The following is a 21,538-nucleotide window of genomic DNA, read 5'->3' as shown; positions in this document are numbered from 1 at the left end:
CTCAGAGCAGGTCAAACTGCAACAACCAAATCTATTTTGTGTTGAAAGCTAACACATTTGTGGTCGTTATTGGTTCTTTATATTCGAAAAAGGATTCTGGTGTAAAGACATCTTCGACAAGCATTGAAGCACTCTTAATCGAACAGATTTTTCTAATCGTCGATAAAGTCGACTAAATCATCGAAAGACATTAATCCAATATTAACAATAAATGGGTGTTTTTTTAGACTCATTTTACGGCCGTTAATATGTGAGTACTTTCAGGACATGCCTAGTTTGATAAAGATCATATCAGGAGATGTTTATCATAAAAAATGAAAGAATGGAAGTTGGATGAAAAGAGTCAAAATCTATGACAGGACTGTGTCGGAAGTTATGACTGCTAATTTGCAACTAACATGATCTCTGTAAAGTAAGTTAACCAAGCTTTCAATTGATGCCTCATATACCGTGTTTGTGAAATATGAACATATGAAATGTGTACATTCAAAATGTCCATATACTCGCTACTGAAAAGGTTTAGATCACGAACACGATCATAGGACGTCACAGCCTTTGCCAAAGTTCACATAAGTTTCATCGGGCTTAGAGCATTTTTCCAAATGTAATATTTTTTGACGAAGATCATCAATGTTTTTCAAATTAATACCAACCTGAGGCCGAAAGCACACGAGCAATTTTTCGTTGATGAGATCGACTCAATATACTGCGTTTTCTATTGTTTAGCCTGTGGTGAATATCGAATTACAATGGAAAACGCAGCATAATTGCCGATCCCATCAATGAAAAATTGCTCGTGTGTTGAGGCCAATGAGTCCATAATGGTAACCGTGAGTCACCACAAATATGTTCGTTATCATCCTAAAGGTAAAACTTGTGCACTCGTACGGAACTGTCCAGAGACCCAATACTATGTTGAGTCTGTGCTAGCAATACTAGTCTCTCTCAGGTCCAAGCACAACGTCGATGACCAATGACAACTTCGATGAGCAATCACGTGTCGAAAAAAAAAAGTTCAACCGAGTTCAAATGCTTAAAGTGAACTAGAACTTATTTGTTATTTTTGTCATCGATGACGCGCTCGGTTTGGGAAAATCGACGATTTCGGCGAAAATTTTACTCCAAAACAAATTGCACTTTAAATGCGGCACTAATTCTGTTTCAACAAGCAATTTGAAATGAAAATCATTTAATGAATTCATTTGCACGATTGTATTTGTTTTGCTCCCATTTACCATTATATTTAATGGAATTTTGGGTGAACTAAACGGTTTTATAAACACAAATGAACATTAAACGCATGTACATACAAATCACAAATTAATAAACTGGACAAACTGACAAAGGCAACCAAAATTTGTAATTTTTTCTGAACAAATTAGCCATACGAATTATTGCATGACACAGAAACTCAAATTCAAAATTTCAGTCCATTCCAGAATGGAAAAGAACAGCTGCGGCTTTCCCAACTGTAAATTAGTATTTTGATTCAAGGACAGTAAATGGATCAACATATTTTTCCTGGCTATTCATCTGTTATCTACAACATTAAGAAAAGTAAACGATGAAGTAAACTAACGTGATATTTTATAGCAAAAAGCATGGTGAAATAAACGAAGTACAAGATTTCGCATCGATACCCTTGATACTTTTATATCAAAAGAAGTTAATAGTAGGTTACAGTGCATGCTGCGAAAATGATTCATTACATGGGGGAACAATTTTGAGATACGAGCAACTCACAAGTGTGTGTTTAAGCGCCAAGGTTTGAAAACTGTTATTTTGACAAGGGTAGAGTTTGCATATCCGAGCCGAAGGCGAGGTATGTAACTACCCGCGTCAAAATAACAGTTTTCAAACCGAGGCGCTTAAACACACACGCGTGAGTTGCGAGTTTCAAAATTGTTTCCCCAAGTAATGAATCATGGCAGCAGCTTGCACTGTATTCTATTTTATTGCTTGTCCAAGCGAAAATTGATTCTTACATATCAATTCCTTAACGCAGTAACAACGAATCTAGTATACCGCCGAACCCTCCGAAATTGGCTCACACGTCTACGAAGAAAAAAATCCCGAAAACAACACTAATGTTATGTTGGTATTGTTACAGCAGTAATCTCAATACACGTCACAACGGTCACAACAGTCGGCTTGTCACTGAATTGTTTTTCCGTTTCAGGATAATGCATTAATTTTGTTGTTTTCGTTATTTAGAATAAAAATTTTGCAGTGAAGTGAAGTGAATAATGTCTAACATAAGCAAAGTGTTTAGTGTTCTCGAATATAAGTGAAAAATACGCAACTAAAAGTGTTTGCCATGTGTTCATTACAAACATTGAATTTATTGCTGGAGCAAAAAATGGCTGACACTTTCAGTTTTGTGATTTTCTTTTCGAAATAATTCAAATGCTTTTGCGACATTCAACTCACGCCACTGGAAAATTTGTGTTCAAAAACACAAAACATCAATAATTATTTTCTTTTTTTCTGTTGGAAGGCATTAAATATTTCAGATGATGCATTCTCCTTCATCTGGCTGCACCCCGCGAAAACTCGTTTTACGTGAATGACTGTGCACCCCGCGAAAATAGAGATTCCTTGACGATAGTGTCACACAAATATCCCTCATGTAATCGACCATTTTCGCAGGGGCCAAATTGATATGTTAGAATCAATTTTCGCTTGTGGCAAGCAATAAAGAATTTAACATGTATTTTCACAAATCAACAACTCACGTAATACATACAAATTGAAAATATGTCGGTCACAATTCCGTGCGTGTATGTCGAATCCGATGCCAGTTGATTTATTTGGACGACTCTCTTGATCCAATGATATTATCCAGTGAGGTTAGATTATCTTCAGATAACTCCGGCTTGAATTTTCCAATGGCTACAACACGCGAAACTTAACTCAAGATAAGTTTTTACTTTTTGCGGGTTTTGTTTGTATCATTCGTTCCACGCTCGCTTCGCATAACCTACTGTATCACACGTTCGTGCGAGTGAAACGACTCTCTTTCCGTTTCTATTGATGACAACATGTGGAACGATGTGGAACAGATAAAACAGAGAGAACGTTAAACACGGAAAAAGTTTTTATTTAAGTTTAGTTTAAGACTTTGTTGCACTCTGATTCTGATCGAAAATGGTGGTTCAGAAGACCATAAAATGGGTAAAGGATAAGCACGTACCACGGAACGACTCACACGTTAATTAGGCTATTATAAGAGAATCGTGTCCCGATTTCTCGTCATAACTAAAACCAAATTAACAATGTATGCCAAATAAAATGTTCTACATTCAGGTTACAAGTTCTTCGAAGTTCCCTACTTTCAGTTCTCCAGTAGCATAACGGATTTGAAACATCCCGTTGTCGAGTTAGTATATTTCTTTTCGTTAAACTTTTCAGTATGAAACGCGCCAAATAACTTTTCCACTTCCCAGTTCCATTGTAAATTTTCGGAAAATTTATATACTACCACAGAAACACACCATATACGTAACAAGCCGCATAACAAGTATGTATACGACCAGGCAGCATAAAAGCATTCTTCTACATCCCAAATTAAACAGAACCCAATTATGAAATTCTCAAACACCACAAATAATTAAGTATACACCATTTATCAGAATAGCTATACCAATCTACAGTCTCATTTATTTCATCGACGAAAGTCCTTATTCTAATTACAAAGCGTATATAAATTGTTTCCCTACAAATTTCGAATTCCCTCGACCTCTCTCGTTCTTCATCATTTAAATATCAAAAAAATCTTGCATCTACTACACCAGTTAAACGAAAACACTCAACCATCCCAGAAAACATTATACTCTCTACTTGTGCAAACACAGACACGCACACAAATGCATGGATATCTATAGTAGCATGCATCTCCATACGATGCCAAGTAATAATGTTGAACAATAAATGTGTGGTGGTGTAGATTCGTAGTTTTCGGGATATGGAACCAAATAAAAAAAAAAGAATATTTTCCAACAACAAAAAAACATACTACGCTCTACTCCCAATCGTTATAGAATCACGTATGAACGAAGGCGGAGTGTAATACCCACTCAATCACAGGAGAAAATTAGAGGCGGTTTCCATTGAAAACATTTTCTCTTGAAAGAACTGGTAGGTATATAGGCACAGGAAGGGTATGTTACACATTTATTTTTGTAAAACGTAAAGCGAAAAAATCATGTAAGGAATCAGTCTTCGTGCTGAAATCGTTGTAGTCTGTTGGTTTCTGGTTTTTCGCGGGGGAAAATCTCCGCTGTATATTTGAACAACGACAAAACACACATAGCGATGATTGTGTTGCTTTGTACGCAGTGAAAATATTTTTGTTTTTTGAAAGTAAATAACAAGAAACTGGAAGAATTTCTTCGACGGTGAAAATTTTAAGAAAGTGAAGAAAAAATGGAAAAATTATCGATTCGAAAAATGATTCGTGAAATTATTTGTGATTGAATTTTGTTGTGTAATAAATCAAATGTGATTTTTTTATACTCACAAAAAGGACTATCGAGCCTAAGTGAATTTTTTTTTTCTGTGTTTTGCGGATATATTTTTAATTTTGTGATTTTTGACTAAAAGACAAATTGAATCTAAATTTTGAACAGAACAAAAACTCGTGTAAAAATGGTCATGATGCAATCACCAATATCGGATACTCCACAGCCAGCGAGTCCAAACCATTCAAATCCCAGTTCACCGAAAACCATCAATCACAATTTGATCGACACCAAATTCCATAAATACGACAATATTCGACTGGAACGCCCGCAACCCACCAAATTCGATGGGATTTTGCTGAGCCGCTTCCAAGATCCCGACGACAATTCCCATTCGGACGAATCCAAAAATCGACCAATTATGTTCCCGAAGGAACTGACCGACATCGATACACATGCCAAATTTTCGATTGAACGACTGAAACAATTGACCGATCACAGCATAAATCGACTGAGTCCGTGTGAGGACAGCAATCAATCTAGTAAATATTCATTGGAGGCAAATAAATACGGCAATGTTTCGCCGCCGATGAAGACAGCCCTTGATATGGATACAAATTTACATCATCATGCGGCCCAGTTGGCCCACCACCATCAATTCATCAAATATCCCAGCAATTCGAGTGCGTTAGATATCGAACGAATTAAATTAACAAGAACGATAACAAATGGTAAAGACTTATCGGATTTTGGATTTAGAATACAGTTAGGTGGATTACATACAAATTATGCTCGAAGTGACACAAGAAGTGAAACAAGTGAAGAATTAATTGTTGACGGGAATGATGATGGATCGTCACATGAGATGGCAGCAACAAGTGTGAGTTGAGATAATTTAATTTTCACGTTTAGAATTATTGGGTAGCGCTTTGAGGTTATGATGGGGTGATGGGCATTGTAATTACGGACTATGGCATTCTGTTTCTTATTTAAATTATTGATTCTTGACGACCTGTTTCAGTCATTAACGATAGTTATTTTATAAATTGCATGTAATCAAGGTGATCATTCGAGCTATCCATGTTTTCGTATTACTCATCTCTCAACAAATTTTTTTTATGAAAATTAGTTGAAATAATACTACTACTACTAGTATTACTGAAAGTGATATATAGGCATCTAAGGTTCAATTTCGATTCAGACAAAAAGCAGTTGTAAGAAAAGCATTAATTTGTTGCGCCATTTTTCAAAACAAAAACAAAGGTGACAGTTCGGGGTAGAAAATGTCTATTGTCTCCCCTGTCAAAGCCAGAGGTGAAAGAAGACATTTGCTCAAACACAGCGGCATCAAAACATCATTTTCTCATGGCCTTTTAATGACATTTTTATAGTTAGTCACTTGGAAATTTGTATTTCATCAAACCTGTACATATTTTAACCTTAAAGAAACGATAGGTGTGTGTCAGAACATCTGTTACTTCATTTGGATCAAGTAGATACTAGTGTTTAATATAAAATCTTTTACTTCGTCTCAGCTCATCACTTATTCTTGTCGTTTTTGTTGACATTAGATGACTAGTTATTTCTGAAATGTTATAAGTATCGAGACAGATTTAAAATACAGTTATCGCATTATCGCAACCATGAAATTGAATTAAAAGATCAGCAATTGGAATTTTTGAAAAATAGTGTAAACACGTTAGACTGAGTATGCGCACATTACAAATTGTCTTTCCTTCTGTTCTGCAAAGTTTGCAGATTGTCATTGCGGTTTTCTCCAAGCCCTTCAACTTTGTCACGTCCATTCACAACTTTAGATATCATTAAATTCGTTATTTCTGTAGGTTGTAAGCTGTAAGCGTTTTATGCCGAATTTTTGCTTCATTAGTCAGAAAAAGGTACATTCTGATATATGTGTAAGGCATATCACTTGTTTCCTTACGAATTTTTCGGACTGCGAAAAGTGTGAAAAATATTTCTTTTTATTGTACTCTTACATATTTGTACACTTTTGAAGGTTGAAGGTTGAAGGTTTCTCAGAGTGAAGGGATGTCATTGATGACCTTTGCCTTGGCCAATGGCAGACCTATGATACGGCTAACAATGACTAGTGAAGTACAGCAAAAAGCATGTTCAAGGAAATAAAAAACAAGCGAGGGCGAAACAATATAATGAAAAATCTTGTCACACCGTTCGATCATTCGCTCATTATTCGTCTATTATCTCTCCATAATTCGCTTGCATATCCCTTTATTCATACATTATTTACCTTTATTCACCCGAACCCTGTCCCACCATTCGGTAGTGTTGTTTCTCCCTCGAGTACAAGATTAGAAATCAATCTTTAAAATACTTAGATCAAATGAAGTAATAGATGCGATATTAAAACTGCTGATATGCTTGCAGTCTGCAAAAAGCTATTACTTCTATTCATAATTTTGTAATTTATATTCGGAGGCTACGAAGTTGTTATCGAAAATATATTATTTTTGAGCACAAATTTAAACTGGAATTTAGCGTTGTGTTGATTCGTCTTAAGGCCAGTTCATACCCGCATAGATTTTTGCGATATATGCGACCATGAACTGGCCTTAACAAAGTAGAATGACATGACATTACCCATATACAGTCTTTAACATTTCAAATGTCTCACTGTTATTTTTTTCAAATCATGTCATTGTGAATTCGCACAATGACAGTTAGACATTTGAAATGTTAAAGACTGTACGATGAATTCTGTGTACGCAATATCTAAGTCTAACTTAAGGAGGAGATATAATTCGCCTCAAATGTCGGATGTACTTTGCGATTAGCAGAAATCCCGTTGAAGGTGTTCTGTTATGTTATACTTGAAATTGCAAGCTCTGACTAATGCAGTAAAAATTCAAAATAAATTTGAAAATAAAAATATTCTTTTGTAAATACTTTGATCAAATAAGGTAATAGATCCGATAGTAAAATTTCTGAAATGCTTGCCGTCTGTAACTGGTTGAGATAGACTATTACCCTTATATATTACACCAACCAAAATCCGCAAAAAACTTAGAGAAATTTTTATTCTGAAAACAGTACAGTGAACGACATCTCAAATGTCTCACTGTCATTTTTTTCAGAGAATGTCAGAGAATGTCATTGTGAATTTGCAATGACACAATAAAATTCTCAGAAAAATTTGACAGTGAGACATTTGAGATGTCGTTCACTGTAGTGACCGACGATTTTTAAACCTACTTGCACGCTTAAACACTCTAGAAATTTTCTTAAACACTTTAGAATATTTTTAAAATATTTAGATCAATAGATCCAAACGCTGCAGACTGACCTCTACCTCATTGAAGACAGCGTGCGCACCATTAGAGTAAAACTTTTCAATCAATAAAAATTTACCGGTCTTTTACCAGTTTTCAAAAAAGTGATGGTAATTGTAATCCCTAGTAGGTGTATTCTAAAAATAATTAACTCTTTACCACCACATTATTATTGTTGAATGTGCTTCTGTGCTGTGAGTACTCATAATAGGTAAAACATTATGATTTTTTATCACATACGCGCGGTGTTCGGCTGTCAAAATTACTTAACTAGAAGTTTAATTCAAAAATTACACTTCAGTTCTATGTTGTTGTCTCGTTTTCGCTTATGTGATAAAATAGAGTACACACTTGTCACTATCAGTCTCGTCAAGCCTCGACTTCTTCGTGACAAGTGTGTAATATATATTAAAGTTCGTATGTATCGCTGTTCGTTGGTAATCGTAGATTACAATCCAATTTTTTCTCATATTTTCCTAAATTTCTCAGGATTAACCTGCATTTTCAAAAACAAACGAAAAATAGGAAAATTAGTGAAAATTCAAGAAATAATGGGACAAAGTCAATTAAGGCACTAGTGCGAGAAGAGTATATGAAAGCCCTTGATTATACTAGTCCATAGAATTTAAATTAAATTAATTAATTAATAAATTCATAAATTTAAAGAAGAATTAATTGTTTGGGAAATGTTTTGAAATGTGGGATATCTTGGCAGAACTCAATGTCAACTCAATTAGGGATTTCTTGTGTGTTTATTTGGGTATTTAGTACTTTACCATTACACAAAACTGTAATAATGTCGTCGTTGAGTTGAAAATGTTGTTAGGTTTAAAATAGGTCGGGTGATTTGAGGTCAGATTCAGGACAATTTTTCAAGCTAATCTAAATCAAGCTGCATATACCAAACCTAAAATGACAAATTCAAGTTCAAAAGTTGAATAGAACGGAAAATCGTGATCCTAAAAAAATCTTTACGAGGATGCAGTGATCTTGATAGTTTTATCTTAATTACGACTATGATTTTGTTATATTAGTTTCGTGAATAGTTTTCGTTACTGTTTATTAATGCTGCTTCCTCGAGATGATATTCAATGATAAATATTATTTCCATAAATTATTTTCCAACTGAAAAATTTCTTTTGTAAAATATATCCACTTCATTGATAACAATCATATTGCCAGGTGTAATGTTAATCATTTTGATCTTTCTGATAAAGTTCAGATTTTAACCGAAATTTTGAATTAAAAGAAAGTAAAGATTTATTTATTATTTATTAACTTCCACCAACGGGTAAAACCTTACTGGCGTATCTACAAAAACGACGATTCATTAACACAATACAGAACAATTTAAACAATTTAAAGATCAAAATTCCAATTTAAATCGAAGCCAAGCGCAGCTTGGGAGATCACAAATCAAAAACAACAGACAAAGAAGAGAACTAAAGTTTACACAACTTGAAACCAATTAAGAAGACGCTCGATCGTTTAACAATCAATCGATTTACATCCCGTCTTTTGCATAAAATTTTCCAACGTCACTCCTACGCTTCATCTCGGTTTATCGACAAAATCACGAATGCGTACATTACTAGGCCACGTATTTGAATCCATTATTGACGCATGGATGTCATCTGGAACGGTCACTTTAAACTGTAGAAATATCATGTTGTTCACAGTTCTACCGACCGGCAATAATAGCGAGACACGGATTTTATTTCTATCGATTTTCAGTTCGTCCACCAAGTGATTTTCCAGGTAATCAGTTGAGATGCCTTTACCGATATTCGAAATGACCACACTTTTCGTACGATTATGGATAGAAGTAGCATCGGGCGTACCGAAATTTGAACCGTTGAGACACTTTCCGTTGGTTTCGTTTCCTTTAAGATCAATATCGTCGAGCTGATCACATTCCATATGACGATGTTCAAAGAAATTTTTACGATGTTCTATATCTTGCTCTGATGTACAAGTAGCGTTAGACCAAATTTTGAGCAATGTTTACAATGGTTTCAAAAAGTTTGCCAATCAGGATCCTGAAGCCATCCAAGAATTGGAGCAAGTTACTGGACAGCGAGCTCGATAGACGTTCGAATGAATCCTTAAAGTATTGTTTAATTTGTCACGTTCAGTACAATAGAATATCGTTTCGTTGTGTCAATGCAGACAATGACTTCTTTCAAATCACAATTTAAGCCAAATTTCACGTAAATTCGATGAACTACGACAAATCGCCACGACAATCGGCAGCAAATCGACTCTTTAGTCACAAGACAAATGATTCGAATAATCAGAAACGAAAGCACTTGACAAAAACATAAGATTTTCAAGAGAACGACAGCACACGTTCGGCCCGTACAAATGTCAATTTGCTATCCCTGATGACACACCGAAATGACCGAATTTTTCAACAGGACCTAAACTTTTAAATTCACTGTAAAGCTGAAAGTTTCAACTTAGAACATTTGAATTTTACGAAATTCAACCACGGTTCAGTAATCGGTCCGTTGAAATTTCCTTCGAAAATAGATTTAGCAAATTTGTAATTTTGACATAATTTTGTGTTTCGTGTTTTTTCCAACTATCATTGTTAATGTTCATATGTTCGTATACAGGCGTTCCATTTGCACACAAATTAGCTGGGTAAAAACTTGTTTAACAATCAACCTTTTCATACAAATGAATTTTGTGTACCCTTTCACAGACGACAAGTTTATCCACATTAATATACTTTCGTATCTATTACTTCATTTGATTTAAGTATTCTGAAACAATTGATTTCAAATCTTCTACTTCAATTTTTAATTCCTGGCTATATAAAGTCGCATCTGTCGGAGATTGTCATTTAATACTGTAGTCGTTGTCGATAACGCTCAATTAAGTTCCATAATTATTTTGCTCCCGAACACGGATTGTAAGGAGGTAATGAAGTTTTCAAAATTCCATTTTAAATGAAAGGTCTCTCATTCCTGACAAAAAATGAGAATTTAAACAAGTCTCGTCAGAAGGACTCTCTATGTAGTCGGCAATCGACTATAACGGTTTTCTTAAAGAACACAAACTCAAAATGAATAGCGGAAACGACCAGCAATAAGGGTAAATTAATTAAAATTGTAATTATTGAAAGCGAACGCAACTACGCAACTACATAAAACATCCATCGAAGTAAATCTATTTGCTACTTTAAAATTTAATCGAAAATCAAAATAATTCCTGTTACCGAAATCAAATTGCACTTTATATTCCGCGAACAATATATTCTGAAAATATCATTTCATGCATAACAAATCGATTGTTAATTACGTTTTTTTTATGTGTGTTCATATATAGCCCGCCATCATATTTTTTCTGTACTCAATCATGCGAATGTTGATTTAAAGCTTATATTGACTTATTTCCCCCTCCTCTCCAATTATTTTGCAGGTATGTCCCGTGGATTTGACCCGATCAATAACATCGAAAACGGAATCGGACAAAGCGGCCTGTAGAAAGTTAGCATTTTCCGTGGAAAACATTTTAGATCCAACCAAATTTTGTAGTCGAAAAGAAAAATACACGAGACATTGGCCGAAAGGATTCGACAGAGACGATCATTTGGAAGATGACAGTGAATCACAATCAGGTATGTACATTGTCACAGTAATAATAAAACACTTTTAAACAATCGAACGGTGGGATGGGTGAGGGGATTAGACGGTCGTAGAGAATAGAATTTATCAATCAATTATGCACTCGCCAATAAATCAATGTACAATCAATATATGTACGGCGATGTGTGTGCACCGCACACTCACTAACTGCAATATGATTCACTCAAACATAAATATTTAAATGAAAACCATTTTCCCCGAAATTCTGTCAATTTACTTTAACACAAATTGAACATTTTAGATCCCATATCCCAAATGTAGAATGTAATTGAAAAGCAAAATCTCATTCAAAATGGGAAATGGATTTGCAAGCACTTTTCTGGTTAGTTTTCAAAACGATTGACACACAGTGATACATTAGCCAAAAGAGGTTTTACGTTTAGTGCAATTTTCGAAAAATCGTAAGCTTTTCCTCCATCCACTTTTTTGCAATTTTTTTTTCAGTTTAATTTTTTTTGCATTCGGACAATTTTCATTGAGTTTTTTTTTTTTAAATTACATCGATACCACATTGGGTTCTGATAGAGCGGGCACTGGCTTTTTTTTAATTCACTGAAAATAGACAAATTGCAGCATTTTTTCCCGTATTATAAATACAATCAATTTCGGTAATGGAAAAAAAACCAAGAAATTTGGTTTTAATCATTATTGATTGGTATTTTCCGGCAGATAAATAGATATTTCGATTATGTGGACATTAATGCGAATTGAAATGGTTGAGATGAAAGCCAAAATAATTCTGTAAAAAAATCGAATTTTTACAAAAAAAAATATTGAAACTCTGCCACACTCCGAATGTATGTAGTCCTTGATTGGTTGTAATGACTTAAAATTGAATTGCGGTCGAAATTTGGGAATTTTTTTTTTTGGACATTCGAAACTACCGTCAGATTTTTCTATTTCAATCCACTATCCAACAAAAATATAATCGAAACTGGTGCAACGGTGTCACTTTTAAACTTAAACGACTTCATTAGGCAATTAGTCGTATAATGCGTTCGATAAGTCTCGGTGCACTGTGTAAGAAAGACACTTCTGTTGGTCCCAATGACGTTTGTGGTTCTGCCGCAGTCGGTTCACAAAAAATGTAAAAATTTATGAGAACGGGACAGTTATTGGTGCCGCAGGTGTCTAGGGAGCAGTAAATTGAATAGTTATTTCAATACTCCATAGGTGGACTTGCATGAGTTATAATTTTTAGATTCGTTTCATCAACTTCCTTGTAATTATGGCACACAGATAATTATAATAAAAACTCTAAAATTTTCCAAAATTCTTGACCCGGGTTGCCTCAGAATGAAACATCAAGGAAAAGTATGTTTTCGAAATTTTTTTCGAATTTATTCGAATTCGCCATAAAATTGTGGACCCGGAATTTTACTTCAAAGTTGAGTAATATTTTGTTGAGAAGAAAGCTTTAAATTTGAAAGGCCATAAAGCTCGCTAAAACTTTTTTTTTTTAAATTTAGTGTTATGATCGTATCCATCAAAAATGGATATTAATTAAATTAGCGCTACTCAAAAATATCTCGGACTCTTATGACTTATAAGCATAAAAATAGTGCATTATTTATCAATGGAACAAATGGTGGAACACACAAGAAGTGCCATTTCCAGCATTTGCTCTATTGCAAAGTAAGGTATATTACTCATCTGACGTTTTTGAAAATTTAATTTTTAGATCGTTGTAACAAAAAACGTTGAATTATGATCCTCTGTTGGTAGAAGTGATATAGCTTCTCAAGACACTTGTAGTAGTTCATGGCATTGATGATAGATGTCTTGTGTGTTAATCAAGTGTCAAACAGAGAACAATAAGCCAAATCGAAACATGAAGCGATTTGAGAAATTACATTTTGCCCGTCACCGGATCGAATCACAGATCGTGTATACGCTGGAAAGCATTTAGTATTCGGTTTTATTGTGGCAAACAATGTACAAAAATCTTTTTTTTCGGAAAAATTATCGGAGGACTATGGAACTGTTCCGTTGGAACACGATGTGATTTTTGGATTAAAATTAAAATTTTACAATCGATCCACCCTAAATATACCATTCCATATTATATAGTGTAATTTTTTCTTTTCTCACCGTTATACTGGTAATTACTAAACTATTTTGTGATGAGGAACTTTTTCTAAAATCTGTCAGCGCGTTTTAGATCTAGTCACTCGTTTAGTAAAGGGACTGTCTAAAAATGTACCGGTAAAATGTTTCCAAAAAGTGTCATTGCCACAAATTTCTATACTACTGTAGATTAGAGTAAAGTAGGTATCTAGGGCAGCTTTCGGACCCAAGTTAAATATTTGGGACATATTTAGTCAGGGCCTAATATTGACAAAGTTTCACAAATGTTTACATAATTTTTGTGAAACATTTATGAAACTTTGTCAAATATTAGGCCCTGTATACAGTGCAACAATGAACCAATGGTGCCCACTTCATGGTCGAATTCCTGCTGTACTAAGCTAGAACTTTCATTGTTTCATTACATCATACTGTTAAATACTCGACTCAATTAATAAATTTTGTTTGACTTATTAAATTGATAAACTAATAGCAATTAATCGCCCACGTAACCACCACAGTATATAATACATGTACAGTACAAAATGTCGAGCTAACCGCTCACATTTAACTAACATTTAACACTCGCGCATCATTTAGAATGAACATTCACGTGTACCAGCATTATAACAGTGAAACGTCTATTCTAAAAGTTTACAACATCATCGTTAAATATAAGTATAACACAGACACAACCCATACATACCCCACCTACAATATTATATATGTATAATATGTTTATACTCGCAATGTACTGGTACAATTATCCTATACTGTAGTGTAAACGATGATTATTTCGGAAAACAAACACCGAATATAATACATCGGTGCACAGGGGTGTAACTTAGAACAATTTTTATTGTCGCTGCCTCAGTACATTTTTGATTCTTGTACAGCCCTGTTCAATGTCGTTCAAAATGATCGTTTTTTAATTTTCTGAATGTTATAGTTTTCGGCAACAACGGTTTTCTGTAATAGTAACTTTCAATTGTAGATGGTATTTCTACGGTATTTTACGACAACTTTTATGGTAAAATGGTACACCCCTGTATCGGTGATAATAATGATAATAAACACCCTTAAAATCATGGAAATATAACGCCCGATGGGGACGTTTTTAAGTTGCTTTTCCCGTAATTTGGTTTATAGCAAAATGGAGCAACAATAAAACTTTGTCGTGGTACTTATAATATGGATATGAATACCCCATACATTATGAGTTTTTGGTATAAAATTGAGAGAAAATTTGTGTATTAAATGGAGAGAAGGGATGTTTTCAAATGCGTATACATGACTCTATGGGGACGTGGGATAAGTTTTAAATACAAAAAGGGGTTGTTGGGTTTATATTGCGGTAATTAACTAGCTTGCTAATTAATCGGAGGATCGTTGTCGGATGTAAACAGAACATATTATGTACAATAACTACATTGTCGCGATTGCAAAAGCTTACAGATTACTTTGTGATAATAACTTTTTAGTCTCTACCCCCAGCCACAATATAGCTTCGTCTACACAATGTAATAAGTTTAATTGTATAAATAGAAAATTTTGTATAAATTTATTAATTCGACGTGGCTTTTTCCGTATAAATGTGAAAACGTGGGAAGAGGATAGAATGCGTTCAACTCGCACACGCAACGGAACGCAAGCGAAAAAAGTAGAGCGAGAGAATGTGGTGGTATAATAACGAATTTGTTATTGTTTCAGAAAATGTATAATGGCGGTTAATGAACGACGAAATGAAATTAGGCGAATTTAAAACCACTTTACTAAGTGGGTTATTATAATTATTTAAAGAAGAAAAAAATAATTATTTTTTGCCATCGTCGTTACACTTTAGTATAAAGCTAATTGGTGTCTTTGGCAGCATTTTGGCTGTTAGATGATTACTTCAACATACAATGTTGGTATGTTTAATTTCTGTTAATATTTTACGACATGCGTCAGTGAGGCAGACTTTGTTTTAAAGACAGTTTTCGGCACATTTTTTATGCGAAACGTTCTCATTTACAAAGGACACACGAAGAAATAGGAGTCCTTTAAAAGGACTCATTTTAGAGCCCAGCCCTGTATGAAAATAGTTACTTTCCGTACGCATGCACTGCTTTTTTAGCGAATGAGAGGTTTCCAGCTCGAGTCGGAGGCGAGTGCTGGAATCGTATTCGTTCGGCGCACGTACTTTGTAAATGCTTCGTAAACCAAAGGTTAGATAATCGTGTATTTTGAGTGAAAATTGATTTTCTATTTAAAGAATCGACAAAAGCAACAATTTCCAAGTGATTTTTACACGGTTCATCAGAATTTTCCGTTATATTTCAAGGATTTTCTTTAAGTTTCAAGGATTTTTAAAACTAAAGAATTTATTTTAAGGATTCTCAACAAATTTGAGGATTTTATTTACTTTATTTTCTTTCTTTGCGAAAGATTTTCTATGTTTGCCTGCACCTCGTCCTATGCTAAGAAGATATTATTTACATATATTTACCTACCTTCATACCTAAGGGCAAACACTTCAAAATGTTTTACTAAAACGGTTAATAGAGTCGATTGTTAGGTTACAGGTTTTATGTAGATTATATGTAACGAACCATTCAGTACAGAAACCTCCTAGTTCATTTTCTTTTATTACATCGCAATGTATCGCCTAATGAAGGGTCAACCTTCAGTTCAAAAATACTACAGAATGATGTCCGTTTACACAGCAAATTAATTTACCGACGGCACTGCTCAACATGTACAATTAAACAATTATAATGAGGTCAATATTGATTGCAGTTTTTTTTAACAAATATGTAACAATTCTGCGGCTGTCAAATGATTTAAGAATTGATTAGAATTTCTTAGATAAATCAGCTACGAATAGAAAAGTTATGTAAATTTTTCGTTCTTATTATTATCTTATCTCCTTGTAAATGCTGTGCCGTTAAATGCCACTAATTCCCATTAGATTTTCGGAACTTTTTTTGGTTTGGAAAATAAGATTTCAATTCGATCCAATGAACCGATAGATGGCTTGGCTGTTATGTTAATTACTAATAGATTACTAGATAGTTCCAGTATGCAAAAAAAATGATTTTACATTCAATTAAATACAATTTCGTTAATAAAATTCATTTATTCATTCCATTATTTCTGCGCGGAACACTATACTACTAATTACTATGGAGATGTAATTTTTGCTGAGAAAAACAAAAAATTCAATTTTATTAAATTCTGCAGATTCAGAAATGAATTGATTTGAAATGGAAATTGTTTTTGTGAAATTTTAATTTTTCCATTTCCAACAAAGAATGGATTTTCATCAATTCAATTATTTTTTTAAATTTTCTTTTCAATTTTGGAAAACTATCTTTTAATCCACAATAGTATACTTTAAGATTTGAAATATACCATTCTCTGGTTCAGGTTTTGACAGTTTGGAAATGTAAATCTCGATGCAATCTTTAAGTTTGTGACTTGATTCAAATCGTTTTAGCATACATGCTGCTAAATTAAATAGCATTAACTGAAAGTCACCATCTATTTTTGTTGTTGTTGTCTTCTGCAAATAACACGGCTTTCTATTACTATTTTATTGATTCCACAAAAGAAATTATAATCTTCCAAGAAAAATCAGAATCCAATCGATGTAAGTTATAATTTTACGGTCAGTGCACCTTTCCCCGGAAATATATGAGTTGTCCTGGGCCTATTTTCCTAAGAATTTTTCGAAACTGTCTCAAAATTATTCGGAGTTTTCCAAAGTAAAATTGATAAAAATAAGCCATGCAGTTGTCGTACATCTATTGTTCTTGTATTCATAAGAAGAGTTTATCAATTGTGTATGTATAATACACTGACACCATGACAATAATACTACTAAATTAAAAGTGAAATTGCCAATACTTTGAATGGCTGAGACAAAAAAATCGGCAAAATTCGCTAAATTCAGGAAAATTCTTGTAAATATGGGGTACTGGCGTAACAATACTCAGTGTCTGACATCACCTATATTATGCCATTTTGGAGATAACTGGTAGTCGCTTCCATAACATCGTAGAGCCCTTAAATATTTTCAAACCTTTTTCCGCTAGATGTCGACTTTGTGAGTTGTTCCGAGTGTGTAGAGATATTTCGACGAGTTACTCAGGATGAAGTAAGGATTACTTTAAGCTATAAATCGTTAAGATCTTTGATTGTTTCAGTTTTAATTGTTCCATATGTCGGTTATCGGTAATCAACATAACTTTTTCGAGGAGCAAACGTCAGATCTAAATCATCAATAGAACTACTTGAAAGATAAAGTTTTCAGAGTGAACTGAATCTCGAACTTACGAGAGGAATCTTATCATCATCGCTACGGTGGTAGCATGATGTAAATTAACAACGCATTATATTTACATATAAAGGAACATTTTTTCGTTTAATTTCTCCGAAAGGAAAGCTCAACCATTCGGTATATTTGTAGAAATTTATTTGCTTGCAGAATTGAATAATTAAGAATGACTTAAAATATCAACCATATAAAGCAAAGGAACCATTAAATCGTTTTTAAGGGTCGTTAAACAACCCCTTTTTGTTTAAGAATTACATCAATTTTGTCTTGGATATTTCGAAGTAATTTTCATGAATAAAACAAGGGAAAAACATGAAGTTCGTTTTTAGCATCGTGTTTGAGCGTTGCGCCTTGTATATACACACCGTCTATTCCTCCCATTTTTCCTACCACACACACATACATACAGAGAGAGCAAGCTCTCCAACAAAGATTTATATTTGAAAACTCAATCAAAGCCAACAAAATATTTAAATTAAACATTTACGTTAACTTTGTGGTTAAAAGGTATATAAGTTTCAGAGTCGTAGAGAGTCGTTATTTCTTAAACCAAATCAATTAGTTTTGCTCGAGAAATATGACTTGGTCAATGGCAAACATTCGAAATTGACCAAAACAGAAATAAATTAAAATTTAATGTGCAGTCTCTCCGACCGTCCGACTAATTTATTTGTGTTTACTGCAATTTCCACATTATTATTATTGCTATACGAAATGTAGTTGAATGTGTGTATACACACCAAATTACAAAACCCGCACCTTGTCGGCGTGTATAAATAATGCACTAAATACCTTCTCCATATAATCAATTAATTACCGTTATAACGTTCACTCAACTATATGTGCAGAGCGGCCAAAAACCAACACCCTACAACCTGTTAAATAATCATATAATTATCATTATCAGGCTCATTGGTACATACGGAGATGTACACATTGCATTCGTACTGCATTTATCCATATATATATATAGTTGTCTGTATAATATTATGTCGATTCGGTCGAGTGGGGGTGGGGTTTGAATACAGAATATGTATCAACCCCAATCAGAGTGTAATTTCCTGGATACCGAGTGTCAAACCACCGACAAGTGTTCATTTTACGATGCAGTGGCTTTAATCTATTTGTATGATTGATTTTAGTTTCGTGTGTGCCGTTTCATTTTTAGTCGACCAAACGGTTATATGTTTACGGGAACGCATGAGGTGTATATTTATAGGGAGCCCTTAGATTTTCGGATTAAAATGGTATGCACCGCGTGAGTATTTTTCGGTTGATTCAGGTGTGCGCTTAACGGCGATAGTGTTCGTTTAACTCGTATGAATGGCATCGTTTAGCATTTGCCTTTAAATTACCCAGTTAGGGCAAGCGTATCACGATGAAGTCTGTTACTTCTATTTTGTCCAAAGTATCGCCCAAATATTTGGTAGACAATCTTGTGTGTACTTCATTAGATTGATCATACGGTTTTATTATATAAGTGAACAATACCCACAGCTCAACATTTATTTTCGCCGTCGTCGTCGATAACATATCAAATCGCTTCAAAATAAAATCCAAGGATTCTCTAAAGAGTCTAAAGGAGTCTAAAGAGATATAGCACAAGCCGGCACCTATGAAAGTAATTAAGTACTAGATTCCGTGTCAGTTTACTGAAAATATATTTAGATGAAAGGAAGTAACAGATTCGTAGTGAAACAATTTCATATGTATCGGAGAGAGTAAAATTTTCCTACGAGTTCCATTGGGCTCTTCGGTCTTTTAAACTAAGTTCAAATTTTCAGACAATTTTTGTAAATGTTTCTTAGATAGTTGAGGCGCTCTACTTTTGAGTACAGAAATCTGTTTTTTTTTGCTTCAAATACCATACTCAAACACAGACGGTACACAATTAGCAACGAAAACTATTTTGAGGGAATTGTTCGAATTTTTTCTATGGAACGACTAGTTAAACTCCAGATATTCACAACTGAATCCTACACACATTAAATGTCCATCATTTCTACAGCCGAAAACATTTTGCCTTTATTTAATTGGCATTAATACAAATCTCGTATATCCCTTTCTAAAACCAGCCATCAAACAAAATGGCTATGTTGACTAATTCCCGGTGTTGTTATTGATATGTTGGGGGTTTAACGATCCAGCTCCATGTCACCACACATCGTCGTAAAACAAAAGCGTGTGTTGTGTATAGCTAAAGCCATACTTCACCATACACATCGTCGTATATATACACACCTCACAATTTATGTGCAGTGGCTTTTCTATAATGTTTGTCGACAAATGATTTTATTGATTTGCCTCTTGTTGATTCACTTCCATCGAGGAAAATATTTTTTTTATGTACTGCTAACATAGAAATGGACGGCTAAAAGCTTTCGAGAATTTAAAAAAAAAAAACTTTTTTTATCAAGGGAAACTTTTTTTACTCTTTTTCACAGCAGCCGATATCAATGAAATGGATCAGGACGAATGTGATGATGCAATGGGCAGTGATATGGACGATCGGGCTAGTGAAACAGATTCGAAAAAGGATGATTCGCGTGGCACATCAAGAGGCAGTTCAAGTGACGGCAAAGCACAAGGGAACAGCTCTAAACCGAGAAGGTATTTTATCGGTTTTTGTATTGTAAAGTGATGATAGGAAAGGCTAGAGATTGCAGAAATTTTGTGTTGTCCCCAGAGAATATTATTTTTAATCTGTAGAAAGTTGGGACCCATTCAAATGGTACTTAGTCAGTTACTTGACTATTTTGTTATGTTAGATCACTTGAATGATGTTTTGTGATTTAAAATGTTTTGCTATTTACGAGTGCTGACATTTATAATTTTCCACATTACAGAGCTCGAACGGCATTCACGTACGAGCAATTAGTATCGCTGGAAAACAAATTCAAAACGACTCGATATCTGTCAGTGTGTGAACGCCTTAATCTCGCGTTGAGTCTTAGCCTAACGGAAACACAAGTAATTATAAAATTGAGCGAAACATTCTAACCGAACGCAACGTCATTTAATCAAAATTGTCTTTCTGCAATTGTCCCATTAAAGGTAAAAATTTGGTTTCAAAATCGACGGACCAAGTGGAAAAAACAAAATCCCGGCCTTGACGTTAACAGTCCAACCGTTCCGCCGCCATCATCGAGTGGCGCTTTTGGTCCGGGCTATGCTGGCGGATTGTTATATCCGCATGCTGTACCATATCCGCCATATGGACCGTACTTTCACCACCTGAGCGCACATCATTTGGGACATTCGCACACATAGAAGCAAGTTTTGAATTATAGAAATCATTCGTTGAACAAGAGCTTTTAGTATATGAAGGTAAGACAGTGGAAGTATTTTGTGGTTCAGCGTGCCAATATTTATTATGACCAATTGAAGATTTGTCTTTCGAAGATGAGTCGGCACACATGGAAGAATGAAGAAAATTTCTTTGCCAAAGGGTTTGTTAAGCATACTGAATCAGAGACTATTTTCTGGAAAAATTTTTCGAATTTTTTCTTGAAGTTTACCATATTTTCCTAGATTGTTCCCAAATTTTCCTTGGTTTTCCTTAATTTTCTAAAAAATGTTTTTGGAAAAATGTAGAAAAATTCGTGAAAATCTAGAAAAATAATCCCTGGTTCTAGATGTCGATTTATTTGGTTGAACCAGGGAACGAAACCAAAACAAATTCCTTAAATTTATTTGCAAAAAACTTTGAATAAATGAAGAGTCGGAATTTTT

The 21,538-nt window shown here is 34.2% G+C and overlaps 1 protein-coding gene across 2 annotated transcripts; it reads left to right on the top strand.

The window, feature by feature from the left end:
• Positions 1–4,172: 4,172 nt before the first annotated feature.
• LOC119068295 (homeobox protein slou) lies at positions 4,173–21,362 on the top strand. 2 transcript variants are annotated; one of them, XM_037171835.1, is made up of 5 exons: positions 4,173–5,340; positions 11,195–11,393; positions 20,254–20,416; positions 20,653–20,776; positions 20,861–21,362. In XM_037171835.1, the coding sequence occupies exons 1-5, from the start codon at positions 4,648–4,650 to the stop codon at positions 21,074–21,076; spliced, it is 1,395 nt and encodes a 464-aa protein (XP_037027730.1). In that variant the 5' UTR covers positions 4,173–4,647; the 3' UTR covers positions 21,077–21,362. The 2 variants fall into 2 exon arrangements, with proteins under 2 accessions (XP_037027730.1, XP_037027729.1); XM_037171834.1 differs by having other exon boundaries at positions 20,251–20,416.
• The last annotated feature ends 176 nt before the right edge of the window (positions 21,363–21,538 follow it).

This window comes from Bradysia coprophila (genome assembly GCF_014529535.1).
Source record: "Bradysia coprophila strain Holo2 chromosome X unlocalized genomic scaffold, BU_Bcop_v1 contig_173, whole genome shotgun sequence".
Classification (NCBI taxonomy): Eukaryota; Metazoa; Arthropoda; class Insecta; order Diptera; family Sciaridae; genus Bradysia; species Bradysia coprophila.
Note: the sequence above shows the minus strand (reverse complement) of the source record. Positions and strands in the feature narration are given on the sequence as shown.

Bases quoted from the DNA above. Each gene is read 5' to 3' on its own strand.
- LOC119068295 (XM_037171834.1), top strand. From the start codon at position 4,648: ATGGTCATGATGCAATCACCAATATCGGATACTCCACAGCCAGCGAGT. The intron at 20,417-20,652 runs GTATTTTATCGG...TCCACATTACAG, and splicing joins AACAGCTCTAAACCGAGAAG to AGCTCGAACGGCATTCACGT. The intron at 20,777-20,860 runs GTAATTATAAAA...GTCCCATTAAAG, and splicing joins TTAGCCTAACGGAAACACAA to GTAAAAATTTGGTTTCAAAA.